We start from the raw sequence: 18392 nt of genomic DNA on the forward strand, positions 1-18392 counted from the left end.
TCAAGATAAAAAGCTTCTGCACAGCAAAGGAAACAGTCAACAAAACTAAGAGGCAGCCCACAGAATAGGAGAAGATATTTGCAAATGACATTAAGATAAAGGGCTGGTATCAAAGATCTATAAAGAACTTCTCATACTCAACACTCAAAAGACAAATAATCAAGTCAAAAAATGGGTAGAAGACATGAACAAACACTTCTCCAAAGAAGACATACAAATGGCCAATAGACACATGAAAAAATACTCAACATCACTAGCCATCAGGGAAATACACATCAAAACTGCAATGAGATACCACCTTACACCAGTTAGAATGGCAAAAATTAACAAGTCAGGAAGCAACAAATGTTGGCAAAGATGTGGAGAAAGGTGAACCCTCCTACATTGTTGGTGGGAATGCAAGCTGGTACAGCCACTCTGGAAAAGAGTATGGAGGTTCCTCAAGATGTTAAAAATAGAGCTACCCTATGACCCAGCAATTGCATTACTAGGTATGTGTACCTTTAGACACCAGTATCCTTGACACCTGACCACCAAGCAGGGTGAGACCCAGCCCTTCCAGTCCAGCCTTCATCTGTGACACTGTTTTATTCATCTGTACACTCAGAGCAAAGCCTTTCCTGCTCCGATTCTCCAGGCCACTCACCCTTCACCTCCAGCTCAAGTGTCATCACTTCTGTAAAGTCCCTGATTAGTCCCAAGTAGAAGTGACCATTTCCTCCACTGTGCTCCCAAAGTGTCGTATACTTTCCTCTCTCACAGCTGCCTCCACACGTTGTCACAGCCACCGGACCATATCCCATGGAGCGCCAAACCCCTCCATTCACTAGTGTGTTCCCTGAACCCATCATATTCCCCCGGCACTCAGGCTGCTCAGAACTCTTCCCTAAAACAATAATAAGTAGGTGAAGAAATACAGGACTAAACAGGGAGATCTGTAATGAACCTATCTTTGTGCAGAGTGACCTGAATATTACAGAGAAGTGAAAATGTGTAGTCGTGGAGGGAAAACCACCTTGTGGGGAGCAGTAGGAGCATTGTTAGTGGATATAGTTGAATGCTCCCATAGTCTAGTGTTGAATAGCTCTTGACGCACAGTGGTGCTTAATAGCAAGGCAGGGGGCTGGGAAGACTGGGGGTCTTGCTGCTCAACCACTGTCCATCAGATTCTGGTCTAAACGATGACTTGATTTCATTACCACAGGGAACTCTTTCCATTCAGCTTCCAAAGATGGGCATAAACCAGGACAAGGACAGGAGAGGAGCAGATCCATGGGTTAAGCCCTCTGCTTTGTGCTGGAAAAGCTGGTTTGAAGGAAAAGCCAGCCCTAGATGTGGAGATTGACACCTTGACTCTGGATTATGGTGCCTCAGAAGGCAACTCCAGATGTATTCTATAGTCTCTGGCTTCTCTATTCTCCAGAGGTGGATGGAGCTGGGACACAGCAGAACCAGGTCAGGACAGCTTGGGGTTTTTTGTAGTTTCCTTTCTTTTTCTGTGTTTCTCTGCCAGTTCTGGCCACCTCCCTTCCTCTGGGGATATGCTGAGCTCAGCAAGCCCAGCTCCACCAGCTCTGCCCCCTGTGCCCATTGGCTTCTGGTCATCTGGTCATCTGATAAGGCTTAATGCTTCTGCTGCAGACAGGACCTGCCTCACTCTGTCCTGCTAGCACATCTGGCAGCCAGGCTGACTATTGCTGCTCCAGGGCCTCCTCCCAGCCTCAGATTTCAGCTCAGCATCTCCAGCAGCCTGGCTCATGGCTCTGCTATTTTCCTTGATCCTCGGTGAGTATCTCTGCCCCTGCTTACTGAGGCTTCAGCATCTCCCCAGAACTTTGATCAGGGAGAGTGCTCTCTCCTCCCAGCCAGTGAAGATCCTGCTATTTTTTAAGGAGCAGCTTCACCTGCTCTCCTGCCTTCTCTGTGTCTAAACTCAAGCCACTGAATCCATACCCAATTTATAATCCATTTGATCTTCAGAGTTTTTTCTATTTCCCTTTATTTACACTGACAAATTTATAATAGTTTGTCCCATTTCCCTTTTTATGTAAATTTCCCTAAATGTATTCTTTATAAAAAGACAAATGAACCATGGGTAACAGCACATAGAGCAAGAAAAAGAAGAGAACCGGAAGACAGACAGCTTTCACAGGTCATACTGTCCAGTTTCCTCTCAAAGATGTTCCATATAATGTTTCCCTAGGGTCCCCCAGGGTTTCTTATCATCCAGAATAATTTACTGTAAATGAGGATTTTGGAGTCAAAGCGACCTGAGTTTCAGTCCTTGTTCTTAGATTTCTTAGCTGTCTGAATTGTTAAATTACCCTCTCTCTCTGGAATCCTACTTTCATCTGTGAAATGAAGGTAATAGTATGTTCTTTGGAGGTTTGTTAGGAAACTTTTCATGAGATAATGAACTTGGGGCATCTAACAAGGCCTACTAGGTCTCTTCCCTAATCAGTCACAACCATTTTATTGTCTCGAGGATCCCATGCATCACCAAAGCTCACACTGGCACTTAATGTGCTCTCTGTAGGGTGCTGGCTGAATTCCTAAACACCAATACATTCCCTGTATCACCTGCCAGCAAGTCCAGCCCCATCAGGAGTGTCCTATCACCTCTTCTCTGCTTTCCTTCAGCCCCACCTCCTTCATGAAGCCTCTCTGGTTTGACTACCCATAGTCATCTACCCTGCTCCAGAACTTTCAAGTCCCTCTTGGGCTCTGTCACTTTCATACCTGCACACCAGGCTCGACACACTCGGTTTGCACTGTGTATATACAGGCTTTCTCCTTACTAGATGTGTGGGGTGTTATGTGTAATATTACTTTGAGGTTTAGACAGTTACAGACAAGGTCTCACTGAGTCTGAGAGTGGCTATATCCTGGAGAATAAGGGCATTGGATTATTTAGAAATTATTTGGAAATGAAAAGAAGAAAATATTCCAGAATAAGCCACTAAAATTCTTGGATCTGCCTGAAAGACTCTAGACCAAAGACATTAGCTCCTTCAGAAATATTGCATAAGATGTGGGGGGTGGGGCATGACTGTTCTGCAGTTCAGAATGCCTAGGGCCTTGGGGACCACTGATGGGCACAGGGCTCAGGACTCTCGGCAGCATTAGAAGGGAGCCTAATGCATAGAGGAGCCCGATCACCCAGAGGTCCTATAGGGAGAAACTATGATGTCCTATGATGTGCTGGCCCTTAAGCCTGGGGTTTGGAACCAAATGTAGGGCTGCTTTCTGACCTGTTGATCAGGGCTCAGCAAACTACAGCCCACAAGCTAACAATGGTTTTTACATTTTTAAACAATGGGGAAAAAATCAAAAGAAGAATACTATTTTGTGACAGGGAAATCTAAATTTCAGTCTATAAAAAAAGGTTTATTGTAGCATGGCCATGCTCATTCATACTCATATCCACACGTGGCTGTTCTTAGGCTACAGTGACAGAGCTGAGTGGTGGTAACAGAGACCAGAGGCTACAAAGCCCAGATTATTTGTGCTCTGACCCTTTACAGGACAAGTGTCCTGGCCGTGGCCTGAGCACAGTGCCAGTGACACAGACAGATCCTGCCCTTTCCCTTCTCTGTGCTGCCCCCATGGCATTTCTATCTTCTGCACCAGAGCCCTTCCCAGTGGCCTCCGGCATGCCTTGCTGTGGGGCCCAGAGGCTGCACACCACCCATCCACTTCAGGTAGTAATCAGTCAATATAACTAACTGGCTAGAATAGAAAGTGGATCTATCCATGCCTGGAGCAGAGCAACATCACGTGTATAGGGAACATGTTGGGCTGTGGTAGAATTGGTCTTTGTGGTTCCCAGTCACTGTCCATGTGTCCTTCGGGTCTGGTCATTGCAGGACAAGGTTTCCTTAGGCCTGACCCAGCACTCTAGCTGCCCCACAAAGACTAGCAAAGATTTTCTAGAGAGTTGTGTTGTTTGAACAAAGCCTTGGGATTGACGATATGATCTCACTCGCTTCCTTCTTCTCTCCTCAGCCATTTGCACCGGACCTGGTCTCTTAGGTAAGATTTTTGGGGTCCTGAGAGGGAGGCCTCCAAGCTCTTGAGATGGAAAACTTGATGCTTCCTTGGGGCATGGAGAGAGGCTCTAGTTCAATAGAATCTGAGTAAATTTCCTCTCCAGTTTCTCAGTCCAACCACTCTGTCCTATGTGGGTGGGTTTCCACCTCCAGAACCTGGTAGGGGTTTGGGTGGTGTTTCCTGCAAGGGGATTCCCTCCCACTTGGCCTCTGTGGCCTAAAACTCTTGGCCACCTCCAAGTAGCAGATGGCTTTGTTTGGGGACTCAGAAGATATCCCACCCCCTTGTCGGCATATCTGGGAGAGGAACTTCCTTTTGCCCTCCTGGGCTCTACCACTTCCCAGCCCCAGTGCCAACCTGCATGGCTCCTTTGAACTAGAAATGCATCTACTTGTGTGCAGTGTGTGGTTTGACCAGCAGTGGGCAGGCTGGATTTCAGCCTCCACTGGCCACCTGTGTGGACCATGCACAAGCTGCACAGAGAATAGGTCTGTCAAGAGGAAGGCTGTGATCTCGACTCAAGGGGGTTGGTCGTGGACCCTCACCTTCTTACACATTATCCCATGGGTCTTTTTCTCTTGATGGTAGAGGCTTTACCAGAGAGGGGCAGCCACAGACTCTGCAGTGGCCATGAGGAACTCCACACCAGCAGGATGTAATTCAATTCTTTCAGCATTGCCGCCTCAGATTCTTAGTCTAAAAATTAGCTTACGTGGTCTTTTTTCCTGTGGTGTCCAGCGGTGTCCTCACTGCTGGTACAGGGACCTCGGCTCTACAGCTTTCCCACAGCCCAGGTCACTGCTCCTCCACCCCAGCCCTGCTCTCGAGTTGTCAGCCAACAAAGTAGGCTGGGGACACTGCCCGGGAGGCAGCTGCCCCGATGGCCCCTCTGCCTTTCTCTCTGGCTCTCAAATCTCTTCTCAGCTGCGTTTCCTTGACACTTAGCCTGTTTCTTTCTTACATGTTTCTTCTTTCCTGGGAGGGGTTCTAATTCTCCTTTCCATGGAAAATAAAACTCATTTAAAGCCAGAATTTTACAATTCAAAATCAGATAACACGTGCATGTAGATAGCTAGTGCTTCCTGGAATACACAATAATGCATGTCTAAATTCAAATCTTGCAATGACCCAACTGCTATTTCTGGGTGACTCTTCTTGAGTTATGTTTGTACCCTGTAAACGTAGGTGTGCAAAAATGAAAACTTTTCTTAGTTTTTTAAGTTAAATTTTAAAATCTATTTCTAGCCTCCATTCCTCATATTGCTTCCCTCAAAAAACACATGGAACAAAAGGAGACACAAAAACAAATGAACAAACCAAATGTCAACTTCCAATGCACTCTAAAATCAACCAGCTCAGTGTTTCTCACTCAGTAACTTCTTCTGGGGTTGATTCCGGGTTCTAGGGAGTTTTTGCAGAGCTGAGGCAAGGTAGATGGTGGAAGATCTGGTCCTCCAAAGTCATATTCCATTCGTGCATGTGCCTCAGTCACCCACTTGTCCCATGTGGTCATAGGTGACACTGCTCGTAATGGGGTAGGCCACAGACCAGCAGTCCCATGTGACCCCTCCATGTGCCCCAGACCTGTCTCGGTCAACTACCCCACTCCATGGAGGCATGGCCCATTCATCTCTTCTGTATCATGCTATCATTCAAGGGCTACACATGTAGCCAACTAGCTCTTCACCTTTTGTATCTCACCCTTCCAGGCTGCTGGAGTCTTTGTGGGGTTGCCCCAGACCTCTTAAATATAATCTCCTGGAGGGCAGCAACGCTCTGAGTTCATAAACCAATACCTGGAACATAGTATATACTCAACAAAAGTGTGTTGTCTGGTAGGCTCTTCTTTGCTCTCCTACAGCCATCTCCACTCTATGTCTGTGTCTCGGTGGAAGAGGGAGAGAATTTCCATTAGCTTTTTCCACCCTCAGAGTTATTATCAGGAAGCAGAATCATGTACTGGATTCCTCAGAACATATCTGGAGGCTCTGGGGAGATTGTCTCTTACCCCAAGCCCTAGAACCCTCTAGACTAAGATTCTGACTGGTCAAGGCTCTGACCGTTCCTTCACCCACTGCTGTCTGCATTCCTCTGAGCTGGGTTCTTGAGCACAGGAAGATGTCATGAGAAACAACAAGGATGGGTAGTGGGGGATCACGGATATTGGGAGAGAAAGAGAGTCAGGTTGTTCAGCCCAAGTTATATCTATAAAGCCAGCCTCCATCTGGCTGCCACCGGGGGAGGCAGAGTCAAGAAATGACAACACAACAGAGCACATCTCTACACTTGTATTCTGACCTGGGGCTTCCACTGCTTAGCGGTGTGAGTATATATACGTAGGTGTCTTGAAGCGGAGTTTCTTGGCAGGGTAGGTTAAGAGTGGAGCAGAATCAGAACTTAGGGATGGGGTCCTGAAGCTCCTCTCCCTCCACTTCCCTTATAAGCCCTCCATCTCAGACCCCAACATCCCACACCCTCTGGGAGTGTTGGAAGTGTTCCAAGATGCCTGAGTTCTCTCTCATCCTCCAGATGCCCATCCAAGCTCCCATCCCTTTGGAGGGTCTTCATCCAGTGTGCGGCTGGTGGGAGGTGACCACCGCTGTGAAGGGCGGGTGGAGATACAGCTGGCCGGCGAGTGGGGCACCGTGTGTGATGATGGCTGGGACAAGAACGATGCAGCTGTGGTGTGCCGGGAGCTGGGCTGTGGAGCCGTCAAGAGGGCAATCAGTGGTACTTCATACGGGCCACTGACACAAGAAGATCAAAAAATCTTCATCCAAGAATTCAAATGCAATGGCATGGAAGAGAGCCTGTCTCAGTGTGAAAGGGAAGATTTTTTCGACTGCACCCACGAGGAGGACGCAGGAGCTGTATGTGGGTGTAAGTACCGTAGCCCCACACCCTCTGCCACCCAACCCATGGACCAGAGTCCCCTGTCTTAACCCCCACCATGGACTTCACACATAGTAACTAGCTCCTCACCCTTTGTATCTCACCCTTCTCAACTGTGGGCCCAGCAGAGGAACATTATCCTCACTTAGTATTGTTCCTGCTCTTTGGATGAGGTAAAGCATTTAGCTTAGTTTCAGCCTACATGAGAGCCTGCTTCTCTCCTTCGCACACACACACACACACACACACAAGCATGCCCAGATCCATCCACCACTAAGTGTTGGTTGAAGAGTATAACCTGTGTCTGGAACTCAGGGGAGGTATGGGGAAGAAAAGAGCTGGCAAGGTATGATGTATGTTTCCTGGTTTTTGCCCCTAAGAAAACCAAGTACAATGCATGCTCTTCCAGCTCTCAAGTGTTCCACCAATGAAATAGTGGACAAGAGATGCTCTTAGGAAACCAACACAACACTTTGCCTTCTGTGCATTAATAATCCCCTTTCTGCATGCACTTCCCACTAGACTGTGATTTGCCTGAGAGGCTGGTCCATGCCTTCTCTTTGTCACCCTGCAGACTGTTACCAGGGAAACAACTAATAAATCCTTGTGCCTGATGCTGAGATCTCATTCCTACTTCTTAGAGAGATTGAAGGTTGGGAGCACTAATTCACAATACTTGGGTGATAATGCTGATAATGAACCAGGAGGTTTTGGGGCTTGGACACATTGCGTATGTTACTATTGCATTTTATTTTTTAAAAATCTATGCAATCCCTCTACTTGCCTCTTATGAGGAACAAATGAGAATATGAATATGGAAATAACTAAAAAAACTAAAAATGTTATGGAAATAATTAATTCACTTGGAACTGAAAAATGACATTCGTTCCATTGACTCACTCATCCAACCCATTCAACAAGCATCTACTGGACAACCCTAAGCACTCTAGACACATTGTACTAAACACCAAGAACAGAGGGATGTGCCCATGGGGCTCTATTCTGGGAAGACCATGTTCTTGATTAAACAGACACCTCCTCTTTCCTTTCCCACAGTCGAAGAGAATGTGCGGCTGGTTGATGGCCCCAAGCGCTGCCAGGGCCGAGTAGAGGTGAAGCACCAAGGGCAGTGGAAAACTGTGTGCAAAGCAAGCTGGAGCTTTGCAGCCACCAAAGTGGTATGCCGGCAGCTGGGATGTGGACGGGCCATGCTGACCCGGAAGTGCTGCAACAAAGCCACCCAGGGCCAAGGGCCCATCTGGTTGAGAAAGGCATCATGCTCAGGAAAAGAAATCAGCCTTCAGGATTGCCCTTCTGGGGTTTGGGAAAGGAACAACTGCACCCATGATGAGGACATGTGGGTGGAATGTGAAGGTAAAGCCCATGAGTCCAGAAACTAGATTCATTCATGAATTTGGTTAAACTGGATTCCATTTAACCAATGTCTACAGACAGCTGGTGAGGCATCAAGTGACAGTGACAGACTCAGTTACTCATCAATTCTTGTTATTTATTCATTCATTCATTCATTCATTCATTCATTTATTTTAGAGAGAGAGAGAGAGAGAGGGAGAGCACAAGCGGGGGGAAGGGGAGAGAGAATCCCAAGGAGACTCCAGTCCGGAGATCGTGGAGCCCAATGCGGGTCTCTATCTTACGACCCTGAGATCATGACCCCAGACAAAATCAAGAGCTGGGCACTTAACTGACCGAGCTATCCAGGTGCCCCTCTTGTTTTTTTAAAACGCTGACATCAATGCCTCCCTCTGTACAGGAAAACGGTTCCGGTGATAAGTAAGTGCTAGATTACTGTGAACTACTAGTATACTGAGTTCTACATAATGGAGATAGAGCACGCCGCTCCATGTATTGTTGAGCTCTTTAATTTAAAAAAAACTATTAGGAAATCACTTATTAATATTAGATTTTTATAAATTAGAGAAGTGGAAAATCCTAGTTAAGGAAGGGACCTGGACTACACGGTCAGGCAGAGAGAAGGGGATGTAGGCACAGAAACTCAGTGGATGGTCTCACGTGCTGATGGGATTTGAGTGTAGAGGACCTTCTCTGTCAGTCGCCCTGCCTCCCGCCACCCTCACTCCCTCCTGCACCTGCAGATCCCTTTGAACTGCAGCTGGTAGGAGGAGACAGCCGCTGCGCCGGGAGGCTGGAGGTGCTGCACAAGGGCGAGTGGGGCACTGTCTGTGACGATGGCTGGGGAGAAGAAGCCGACCAGGTGGTATGCAGGCAGCTGGGTTGTGGGGAGTCCCTCTCTCCATCTGCCAAATTCCGGAGAAGATTTGGCCCTGGGGTCGGCCGCATCTGGCTGGATGACGTTGCTTGCTCAGGGGAGGAGAGGTCTCTGGAGCAGTGCCCGCACAGGTTTTGGGGCCAACACAATTGCAACCATGCAGAGGACGTGGCTGTGGTCTGTGCAGGTAAGTCCTGGGGCAGAGTTCATGGGGACATCATGGGGGGAGGGGAGGGACGGGGGTTCCCACTAGGGTGGTCCCCTATTTCACACTTACTTCAGGGGTTATGAGTGAAGCTTTTGAGCAATAAATAGAAATAATGATGATACTAATAATAAACCCCTTACTGTAGACTTACTGATGTGAGAGGAAGAGAGGTTTTAAAAATTACTGGATCAACACCCTTATATTAAACGTAAACAAAGTGAGACTCAGAGAAACAAATTGCCAAAATCATAAAAATTGCTTTGAAATGATAGAGCAGAACTAAAGTGACTTGTCCTGACTCTGATCTCCGGGGTCATTCTCCCAGATGACCCCAACCCTCACAAACTAAGTTTAAACTATGGGAGACAGTCCTACCTCATTCTACCTGATGTCACTCCACGGATTTTAGGTGAACCTGTGGGAATGGGGCTGGGGTAGGGGGGCTCTTGGGATGCCCAGGAAACAGAGTCATTCCAGACAGTGGGGGAACTGTAGGCCTCTTCAGGGAAGGGAAGGAGGAAGCCCTGCCCCAACTTGAGCCAGGAAATGCAAGCTCAGCCCCTGGGGGCTGAAGCCCAGCTTGATAAGCAGGGTGTGAAAGCAGGGCTGCTTGGTTTAACCACACTGCTCTGGAGCCAGGCGAGGGCTGAGTTTGACCAAGGGCTCAATGACCAGCTAGTGCCCAGAAGAGGAGGGATTTAGTCATGGAAGACTGCAGTTTGAGCCCTGATCCTGCCATTTTGAGCCTCTGTAATCTTAGTCACTTAACTACTCAGGACCTCATTGTTTTCATCTATAAAATAGAAAGGCCCTTGTCCCATTGATCATGAGTTTCATGATCGTGCAAGGGTGAGATGTGTTCATATACGGGAACACTGTTTGTGGCAGCTGGCTAAGTAAGCCCCTGGGATGCTGCACCTGACTCCGACTTGACGCACGTCTGCGGGGGATGTGTGTACGATTAGGGTCTGGGAGGGCCTCTCTTTCCTATACTGGGGCCCAATCTTCTTTCTTAGCCTCTTTGAGCTTGAATGAAATAATCCTTTTTGACATGCCCCATCCTTACTGTACATTCTTCTTCTCTTTACAGAACAGTAGCCTGGCCTTTCTGAAGCTCAACCCAACCCCACAGGCCCCACGTGTCCCCTACTTCTCATGGACCCTGATTGGCCTGGCCTGAGCCCCGCTCTGCCCCCGCAGGCGTCTGAACCCTGTGCGCTGCCTTGCTCTAGAGCCACGCACTCCTGTCATTGCCTGGAGACATGAGCTGTTGAATGCCCTCTGCCGGGGAAGACGAGCCCGCAGTCACCCTGGACTCCTGGCGCCTGTGCCGCCTCTTTCCTCGCAGCCTGGGACCCCCAGGCTGGTGCCCTGACCAGTGTGGGCCATGGCTGGGCACCACCTATGTCCGTAGAGAACGTGAAAGGAACCAGACCATTACGTGGAACCTGGGGAGGAAGCTTAGAGTCTTTTAGCTCTTTTTCTCATGCTTGAGGTGATCACAACAATTGATAACACCTCACTGCCCTCCTGCTTCTCGGGGGCAGCACATTCTTTCAGGAGCAGGGCAGCATCCTGTAATTGTAGACGCTTTGATGGTCCTTGGAAGCGATGGTGCGCCCCTCAAATGCCTGCAATAAAAATCCTTTGTTGACCCTCCAACGTGGTTGCCATTTATCCAGAAGAATCTTACAAATGCATTCTAACTGACCTAGGGAAACATGTGTTGGCGACGGGGCTGCCTCCGGAAGGAGGGGAGGCTGAGGCAGGAGGAGGTTGGGGAGGCCGGAGTTGTGCCTCCTGCCAATCCGATGATACCGCTTTCACTGTCTCCGCTCAGATGCCGGTGCCTGCAAGTCTGAGGCAAGGCACGGTGACGCTAAGGTCAGGACTCAATTCTAAGACTCAGCGGCCTTGCACTCTGAGGCTGGCTGAGCACTGTTGTATGCCTGCATTTCCGCTGCCTAATAAAGAGACCCCCCAGTCTCTGCAGCTGCCTCCTGTGCGGTGGGCTTCTCTAGCCACCGGCAAGCGGGTGTGCCTTCCCAGCGACGGCCTTTGGAGCACCGCTGCGCAGAAGAGGGCCCGCCGGCAGATCGGACCGGCCGTGTTACAGAGCCCTATCCTCCTGTCTCTTCCCTCGCATGGGAACATAGAGCACCTGGCTCCGTAGTCAAGAAGAGAGGGCCTCGCCAAACATTTTGGGATCTACCTTGTTTACTCAGAGACTTCGTCTTTATCTGATCAGCTCTCTTTATCTGATGAGGTCTTCCTGATTTTCCCTACACACTAGCGTCCTGTTCGCTTCACCCCATGGTAGCTGGAACCCCGAGGCCTCTGAGCAGCCTGCACCACGCCATTGAAAAGCTATTTTACCCTCAGTGGAGCGACAGGGTTGGAATGTCACAAAAGGAACTTCAAATTCCCTCTAATTTTATATTAAAATTTCATTTATCTCCATTCCAGTAAGTCCCCTGAGTATCAGTCAGATAAAAGTAAGAGCTCTTGGGAGAGACAGGGTGAATCCCACCCGGAAGCAAGAGTTGATAGTAGCCTAAATAGTGAGTGTCACTGAAGGAGAGCAAACCGAGAGGGTGACCCTGGCCTGTTGTGGGGACAGAGGTCATGTCCGCCGTGGGCTCGGATGATACAGTACATCAGAGCCTGAGCAGACTAGCACGTGACCCTGGCTGCCAGCGCTCAGACACTGCTGAGTCTTCCCAGACTCGTCACTCATCTCTCCCAGGGGCCTCTTATCAGAAGATAGGCCAGCCAGGCCCCCCAGCCGGGCCCCCGCCAAGAGGCCGCTCACCTGCGGCTCTGCATTTAGGGGGAGTACTGCCTGAGTAGGGCAGGGATTCTGAGTCGGTGTACACCTTCTCCCGCAAGACACCCTCCTGAGACCCTTGCCAGGGTCCAGATCCCTAGGCACCCTGCACTCCTGGGCCCACACATGCGCAGTGTGCACCCCTTCAGCTGGCCTGGGGCAGACGGGGCCCAGTGGGCCCGTGGGGCTGGGGACTGGCTGCTGCCACCTGCAGAGTCTGCACAGAGGCCCCAAACCCCCCGAGGCAGCAGCGACAGACTTGCCACAATCAGTGCCCACCCGGACTTGCTACCTGGCAGGGTCCTCGCCAGCACACAGGGCTCCCAGCTCTGTCTTAGTGGAAGACGCGGTGGGCAGGCCACTCACTCTGTCGTCAGTGGAATATTGTCCCCGGGGTAGGTGAGTTAGGGCTTGCAAGATGCATGCGCCTCGTGACCCTGCTTGTCCCGTCCCTTGTCTGGATCCTGATCACAGCACACACACCTTCACCCGGCCTAGGGCAGCTGGGGAATCCCCCGTAGAAGGGAGCCAGCCCCTGAAGTCTCCCTGAGGCAGCTACAGATTCTCTGCCCTCAGCCCCCATTAGCACTTGTTGCTTTATGGCCGCGGGCTCCTCCAAGCGGCCAGGGCCCCCAGGCGCCTCTCCTATGTAGATGGGGCCATGTGGCCAGTTCTCAGAACAAACGTGACACCCATCAGGGCCGTCGACAGAGCTTGCCTCGCCCATGCTCTCTCTCCCCGTCTGCTGGCTTGTCAGGGAAGACCCCAGCGACACAGGGGTGTCCAGAGCCATCCGAATGACCGGGTGGCGGGCTCCTCACCCAGTCTCTGCTGACCGTGAAACAAGTAAGTCCTGGGTCGAGCCAGGGAGATGTTTGGATAGCTTATTAAAAGCACTTAGCTTATTCCAACTAACACAGACATAAACAGTTTTTACAAAATCAATTACATTTCTTCGGAGCCCGCCAACAAAGGCCCGGATGCACGCTCCGCTTCCTTGGAAGCCTCTGAATATCTAGTATTTGGTGCTTATCAGGGGATGTGCCCCCTGGCCCACTCATAATTGTGTTTTTAGTATGAAGTAATCATAGTTTATTTTTGACGGTCTCCTGAGCCTTTTTGTTTTTAAACTGTATGCAACATGTCCATTGCAGACATTGTGAGTTTGTGTATTTTCAGACATTATTTTTTTTTTTTAAGAGCAGTTTTAGGTTCCCAGCAAAATAGAGGGGAAGATACAGAGAGTTCCCATACACCTGCTGCCTCCACACGTGCACAGACCCCCCCTCCCCGACTTGCCAACATTCCTCACTAGGGGGTGCATTTGTTACAATCAAACTGCTTTGACACGTCATTACCCAAATTCCATAGTTTACATGGGGTTCACTCTTGGTGGTGTTCTATGGGTTTGGGCAAATTTATGAACATGTATCCACCATTATAATGTCACATAGAGTAAGTTTATCTCCCTAAAACTCCTCTAAAGTCCTCTGTGCTTGCCCATTCATCCCTCCCTCCCCCCTAACCCCTGGCAACCACTGATCCTTTTACTGTCTCCCATAGTTTTGCCTTTTCCAGAATGTCATAGAATTCGAATCACACCGTACGTAACTTTCTCAGACTAGCTTCTTTCACTTAGAGATATGCATTTCAGTTTCCTCTATGTTTTTTCATGGCTTGATGGCTCATTTCTTTTTAGCACCGAGCGATATTCCATTTTCTGGATGGACCACCGTTTATTTATCCATTAACCTACAGAAGGACATCTTGGTGGCTTCCAAGTTTTGAAAACCATGAATGAAGCTGCTATAAACATCCATGTGCAGACTTTTGTGTGGCTATGTTTTCAACTCCTTTGGGTAAAAACTAAGGAGCATCTTTAAACAACACAGTCCTGTCTTCCTGGCCACAGTTAATTGGTACCACGAATGGGCGTCTGTCCCAAGCTGGATGGATCAGCCCTTCCCAGGAGACGGGAACTGTGATTGAGAGTAGCTGGACTTGTAGCACAGGAGCTATGGGTGGCCGTTTTCCACATACCAGGTGCATCAGAGAATGAGAAGAAGCCCTTCCACATAGATAAGCTAGAAGGTACAAAACAGAGAGGAACACAGATGAGAGACAGAGAGAATCCAGACAGCATATTCTGGTTCTGGTTCTTGTCTTTTTCTGGAGTCCAGCTGCATTCCTAATTTTAGGTTCTGTGACAAACTACTGTATACTTATAATATACATTTTATGTATAGATACATATATACATATACAAATATATATATGTAAATTTTTTCTTCCAAATTTTTATTTAAATTCTAGTTAGTTAACATACAGTGCAATATTGGTTTCAGAAGTAGAATTGAGTGTTTCATCACTTACATACAACACCCAGTGCTCATCACAAAAGTGCCGTCTTTTATACCCCTCCCCCATCTAGCCCATCCCCCACCCACCTCCCTCCGTCAACCCTCAGTTTGTTCTCTGTCATTAGAAGTCTCTTGTGGTTTGCTATATATATTATATACTTAAAATTTTGATTGAATTATCTCATTGGTTTTTGTACTGCAAACCAAAATAACCCTAACCAATTTTCTTGTTTAAAATTAAGAAAGTGACAATTTACTCATCATGTGTGATAAGCCCGTTTATTAGTAATGAATCAATTCTCACTGCACTTACAGCATCAGGTTATGGATCTGAAAAGGTGAGGGCCAGGACCTGTAGGAGGTACCAATACGACAGGTGCGGGCGGCTGTCCATCCCAGAGTGCTAGTCCTCAGTCCAGCTCGAGGTCGTGGCTCTCTTAAATCGTCAGAAGCTGATGCCCCTCCAGCCACGTCCTGTCCAGGCTGCTCTCTCGGCCTCTTTCCAGGGATGTCTGAAGTCAATCTACTCGGCCGACCCAAGCGACACTAACGTCCCTGCTGGGTTGGTGGACGCTCCGTGTGGACGATGCACAGTGACAGCCTGGAAGGAGGCTTGGTCTTGCTAACACTGGGAGGAGAGAGGCAAACATCTGTCTCTGAGTGACCCTTCTGTTGGACTCTGTCTCTGTGAGAAACTCCAGAAGAATTGTGACCTAATACATCTCGTCTGTAGTAGTGACAGGACTTATCCCCAGTGGTTATCCCAGAGACACAGGAGGGGACCCCATCACGTCAGAAAAGCAGGAAGGAAAACACTGGAGGTGATCCTTGGTTATCTAAGGAGAGAGAGGGAAAGCCTGAAAGCATGAGTGTAGAGGAAGACCTTCTGGTGAAGTCATAAAAAGTCAGGACAGGATGGTCGATGTCTGCTGAGGGCCAGTTAATCTCTGTTAATCATTTTTAGTGGACACCTTCACTCCCAAAAGTGTCCTGGTTTGGATGATGAAATCCTGTGTTCATTTTAGCTTTGACGGATGCTTAATACTTGAGAACTGTATTTGACAAGATGGAGATGTATGGAAAGTGGGATGTTATTGCCCACAGCACAACACTTTCTTCCACGGAAGAGCAAATACCCAAGGACCCAGCAGGAGGATGAGGTGAGTCTGATTCCATCTCCCTCCCCTAGGTGTTTCCCCCACTACTTTTTCAGCAGGACCAGCCAGTAACCTGTTCTGAGCGAAGATGACCTGGACCATGAGTATTCTATAGGATGGGCCCACAATTTGATTTGAATTCATGGCAATGCTCTGAGAGTTGCTCCTGATGCAGGAGCCCAGACCCAGCATGCTCCTTGGAGATGCTGCCATTTCTACTCTTCCCTGAACTCAGGCTTTCCCTCTTAATGTTTCTTTTCTTCTACTCTGACATGGGGGCATCACATCTTTTGGGGGCTTGACACAAGCAATGGCCAAGGTCCAGTGTTGCCTGCATTCTGGCTGTGGGCAGAGTGAGAACGCTTCTTCTCGCTGAGCGTCATGGTTGAGGTGCTCTGTCCAGTAGATACATAATATGAGCCACAGGTAGAATGTAGAATTTGCTAGTAGCCATGTTGGAAAAAAGTAAAAAGAAAAAAAACCAGCTGGAATTAATAATTTAATTTTAATATTTTTAAACTTGTTATATATGAATTATTATCATTTAGCATGTAATCTATATAAAATTATTAATGAGGCACTTCACGTTCTTTTGGTTTTTTTCTCAAGTTCTCAAAACCCAGCATGTAAATTGTACTCACAGTGCATCTCTATTTGGACTAGCTAGGGTTCAAGTGCTCAGAAACCACGTGTGGTCAGGGACTGTTACCTCGGACAGCAGATGCAACCAAGGCTAAGATGAAGTCAGGGGGTCACATCAACCTTACTTCTTATCACTGGTAAGGCTTTGAAAATTACCCAACATCTTTGACTTGCAGATTCCTAATTTGTAAAATGAGTAAACTTTCTACCTCAAAATGTTCAAACTCAGTGTGTCCCCTGACTTTTCATCTTCTGTGTATTTAGTTGGGTCTTCCCTTACCACCACGCACGTCACCCAGGGCAGAGGTCACAAAGCTATGGTGCTGTACAGAAATGCTTTGTTTTAAAACAATTTTTAAAAATTAAAAATTATTCTCAAGTATTTAAAGGTTAGTAGGTTTTACATAAAATTCCAAAATTCTGGCTTCGGTGAACAATCATATGATCAAACAGTATGTCCTTGGAACCTCACGGCAATGACCTCCGACGAGAGGTGCCCTCTCCAGCCCAATGGACCCCAGCTGGCCCCTCTGAAGAATTCCCACATTCTTAGTATAGTGCACAAAACCTCCCATGGTTTCTCCTCCTCCCTCTGTCTCGTCAGGCTCATGCTGTCTGTACTTCTTTAAATTTTGTTCCAACAGTTAAACTTCAACTACCTCAGCGAGTGCCTCGCTGTTTCATGACTTTAAGCGTGCATGCGCTCTTCGCTCTGCATGGAGTGTTCTTCCCCACCTGGACAGCTGGTGGAGGTCCCGGGCATCCTTGGAAAGCAGCTCAGACATCACACCCTCTGCAGAGCCTCCCCTTTCCCAACATCCGCTCACTTAGGCTCCTGCTCTTATCGCTCTACCAGGACTGGCTCAGTCATCGCGATTTTCACACTTCCCTGTGTTGGGTTTGCTCATAAATCTTTCTTGCCTACTGCACTGTGAATTCTCAGCACTTAAGGAACGTGCATTTCTCACCTCCATAGACTCAGACCGCAGTACAGTGCATGGCAGATCCTTCCATTTTCTGGGGACAAGTAACACCCCTTTCTTACTCACCCAAATGCAGGATGAATGGAGTGTAACGGGAGTCATGCAGAGGGAGGCAAACTTTAGATTTCTCACCAGTAAAAATTACTTTGGAGGAAGTGGCTTAGCTGTGTGGCCTCAGTGGGTTCTCACAACTCACCACTACACGAGGCAGGTTTACCATCCCGGCCAGGGCAGCGTGGACAGCCCTGGGCCTCTGCAGCAGGATGGACCCTGGTGTGTGGATGGTGACCGATGACAGCGTGGTGAGGCCTGGCTTCCCAAGGAGGAAACCCAGGTGGCACCAAGCCACACCCGCTCAGTTGCCTCTCCTAAATTTATCAGTCAAATAAGTCACGTCTCCTTGATAATTTTCTTCCTGAGGCATGGAGAGGAAAATCTCTCCCGTTTATGGAAACACGAGGAGTATTGGATGTGCACCCCTAACAGTCCATGGCAGAGGCCCTATAAATACATGGGTAATGTTAACTGGAAGATGAAATCAAGGTGGTGATGCATGCTGTTGCCCAGCCACAAATCTGCTGCGGAAACGTGCTTGCTTTTCCTGTGGTTGTTACTACACCAGTGTCTCGAGGCTCACAGCAAACGCTTATTTCTTGCCCAGGCTGACGGAGGGCTGCAGGTCAGTTGAGGTTGGACTGGGCGCGGCTGGGCTGGGCTTCAGGCTGTGGGCGGGGTTAAGTTCTCTCTGTCTTCTCAGTTTGGAGAGTAGATCGAACGAGCAGCCGAGCAAACCCATGCAAGTGCGGTGTCTGATGGCGCATAGCAACGCCTTGTGCGCTTACCCCGCGGCCAAAGCATGTCGCAGAGCCAGGCTTTCTCATGACCAAGCCACTCACTCAAGTATCTTTTGGGAGGAGTGGATGTGCCTGAGTCACCGGCTTTGGCCCATGAGATACTCCGATGTACTCACAATTTATAAGCACGCTACCTTTCTTAGTGTGTGCGTGTATCACGTATGTATA

General features: G+C 48.5%; 1 protein-coding gene across 1 annotated transcript; it reads left to right on the plus strand.

Annotated features, from left to right (window-relative positions):
* The first annotated feature begins 1669 nt into the window (after nt 1–1669).
* Nucleotides 1670–11063, plus strand: CD5L (CD5 molecule like). Its single transcript, XM_032397236.1, has 6 exons — nt 1670–1785; nt 4006–4032; nt 6580–6930; nt 7999–8316; nt 9060–9380; nt 10492–11063. The coding sequence occupies exons 1-6, from the start codon at nt 1758–1760 to the stop codon at nt 10497–10499; spliced, it is 1053 nt and encodes a 350-aa protein (XP_032253127.1). The 5' UTR covers nt 1670–1757; the 3' UTR covers nt 10500–11063.
* The last annotated feature ends 7329 nt before the right edge of the window (nt 11064–18392 follow it).

Source organism: Phoca vitulina, unplaced genomic scaffold (genome assembly GCF_004348235.1).
Source record: "Phoca vitulina isolate PV1807 unplaced genomic scaffold, GSC_HSeal_1.0 scaffold97, whole genome shotgun sequence".
NCBI lineage: Eukaryota > Metazoa > Chordata > Mammalia > Carnivora > Phocidae > Phoca > Phoca vitulina.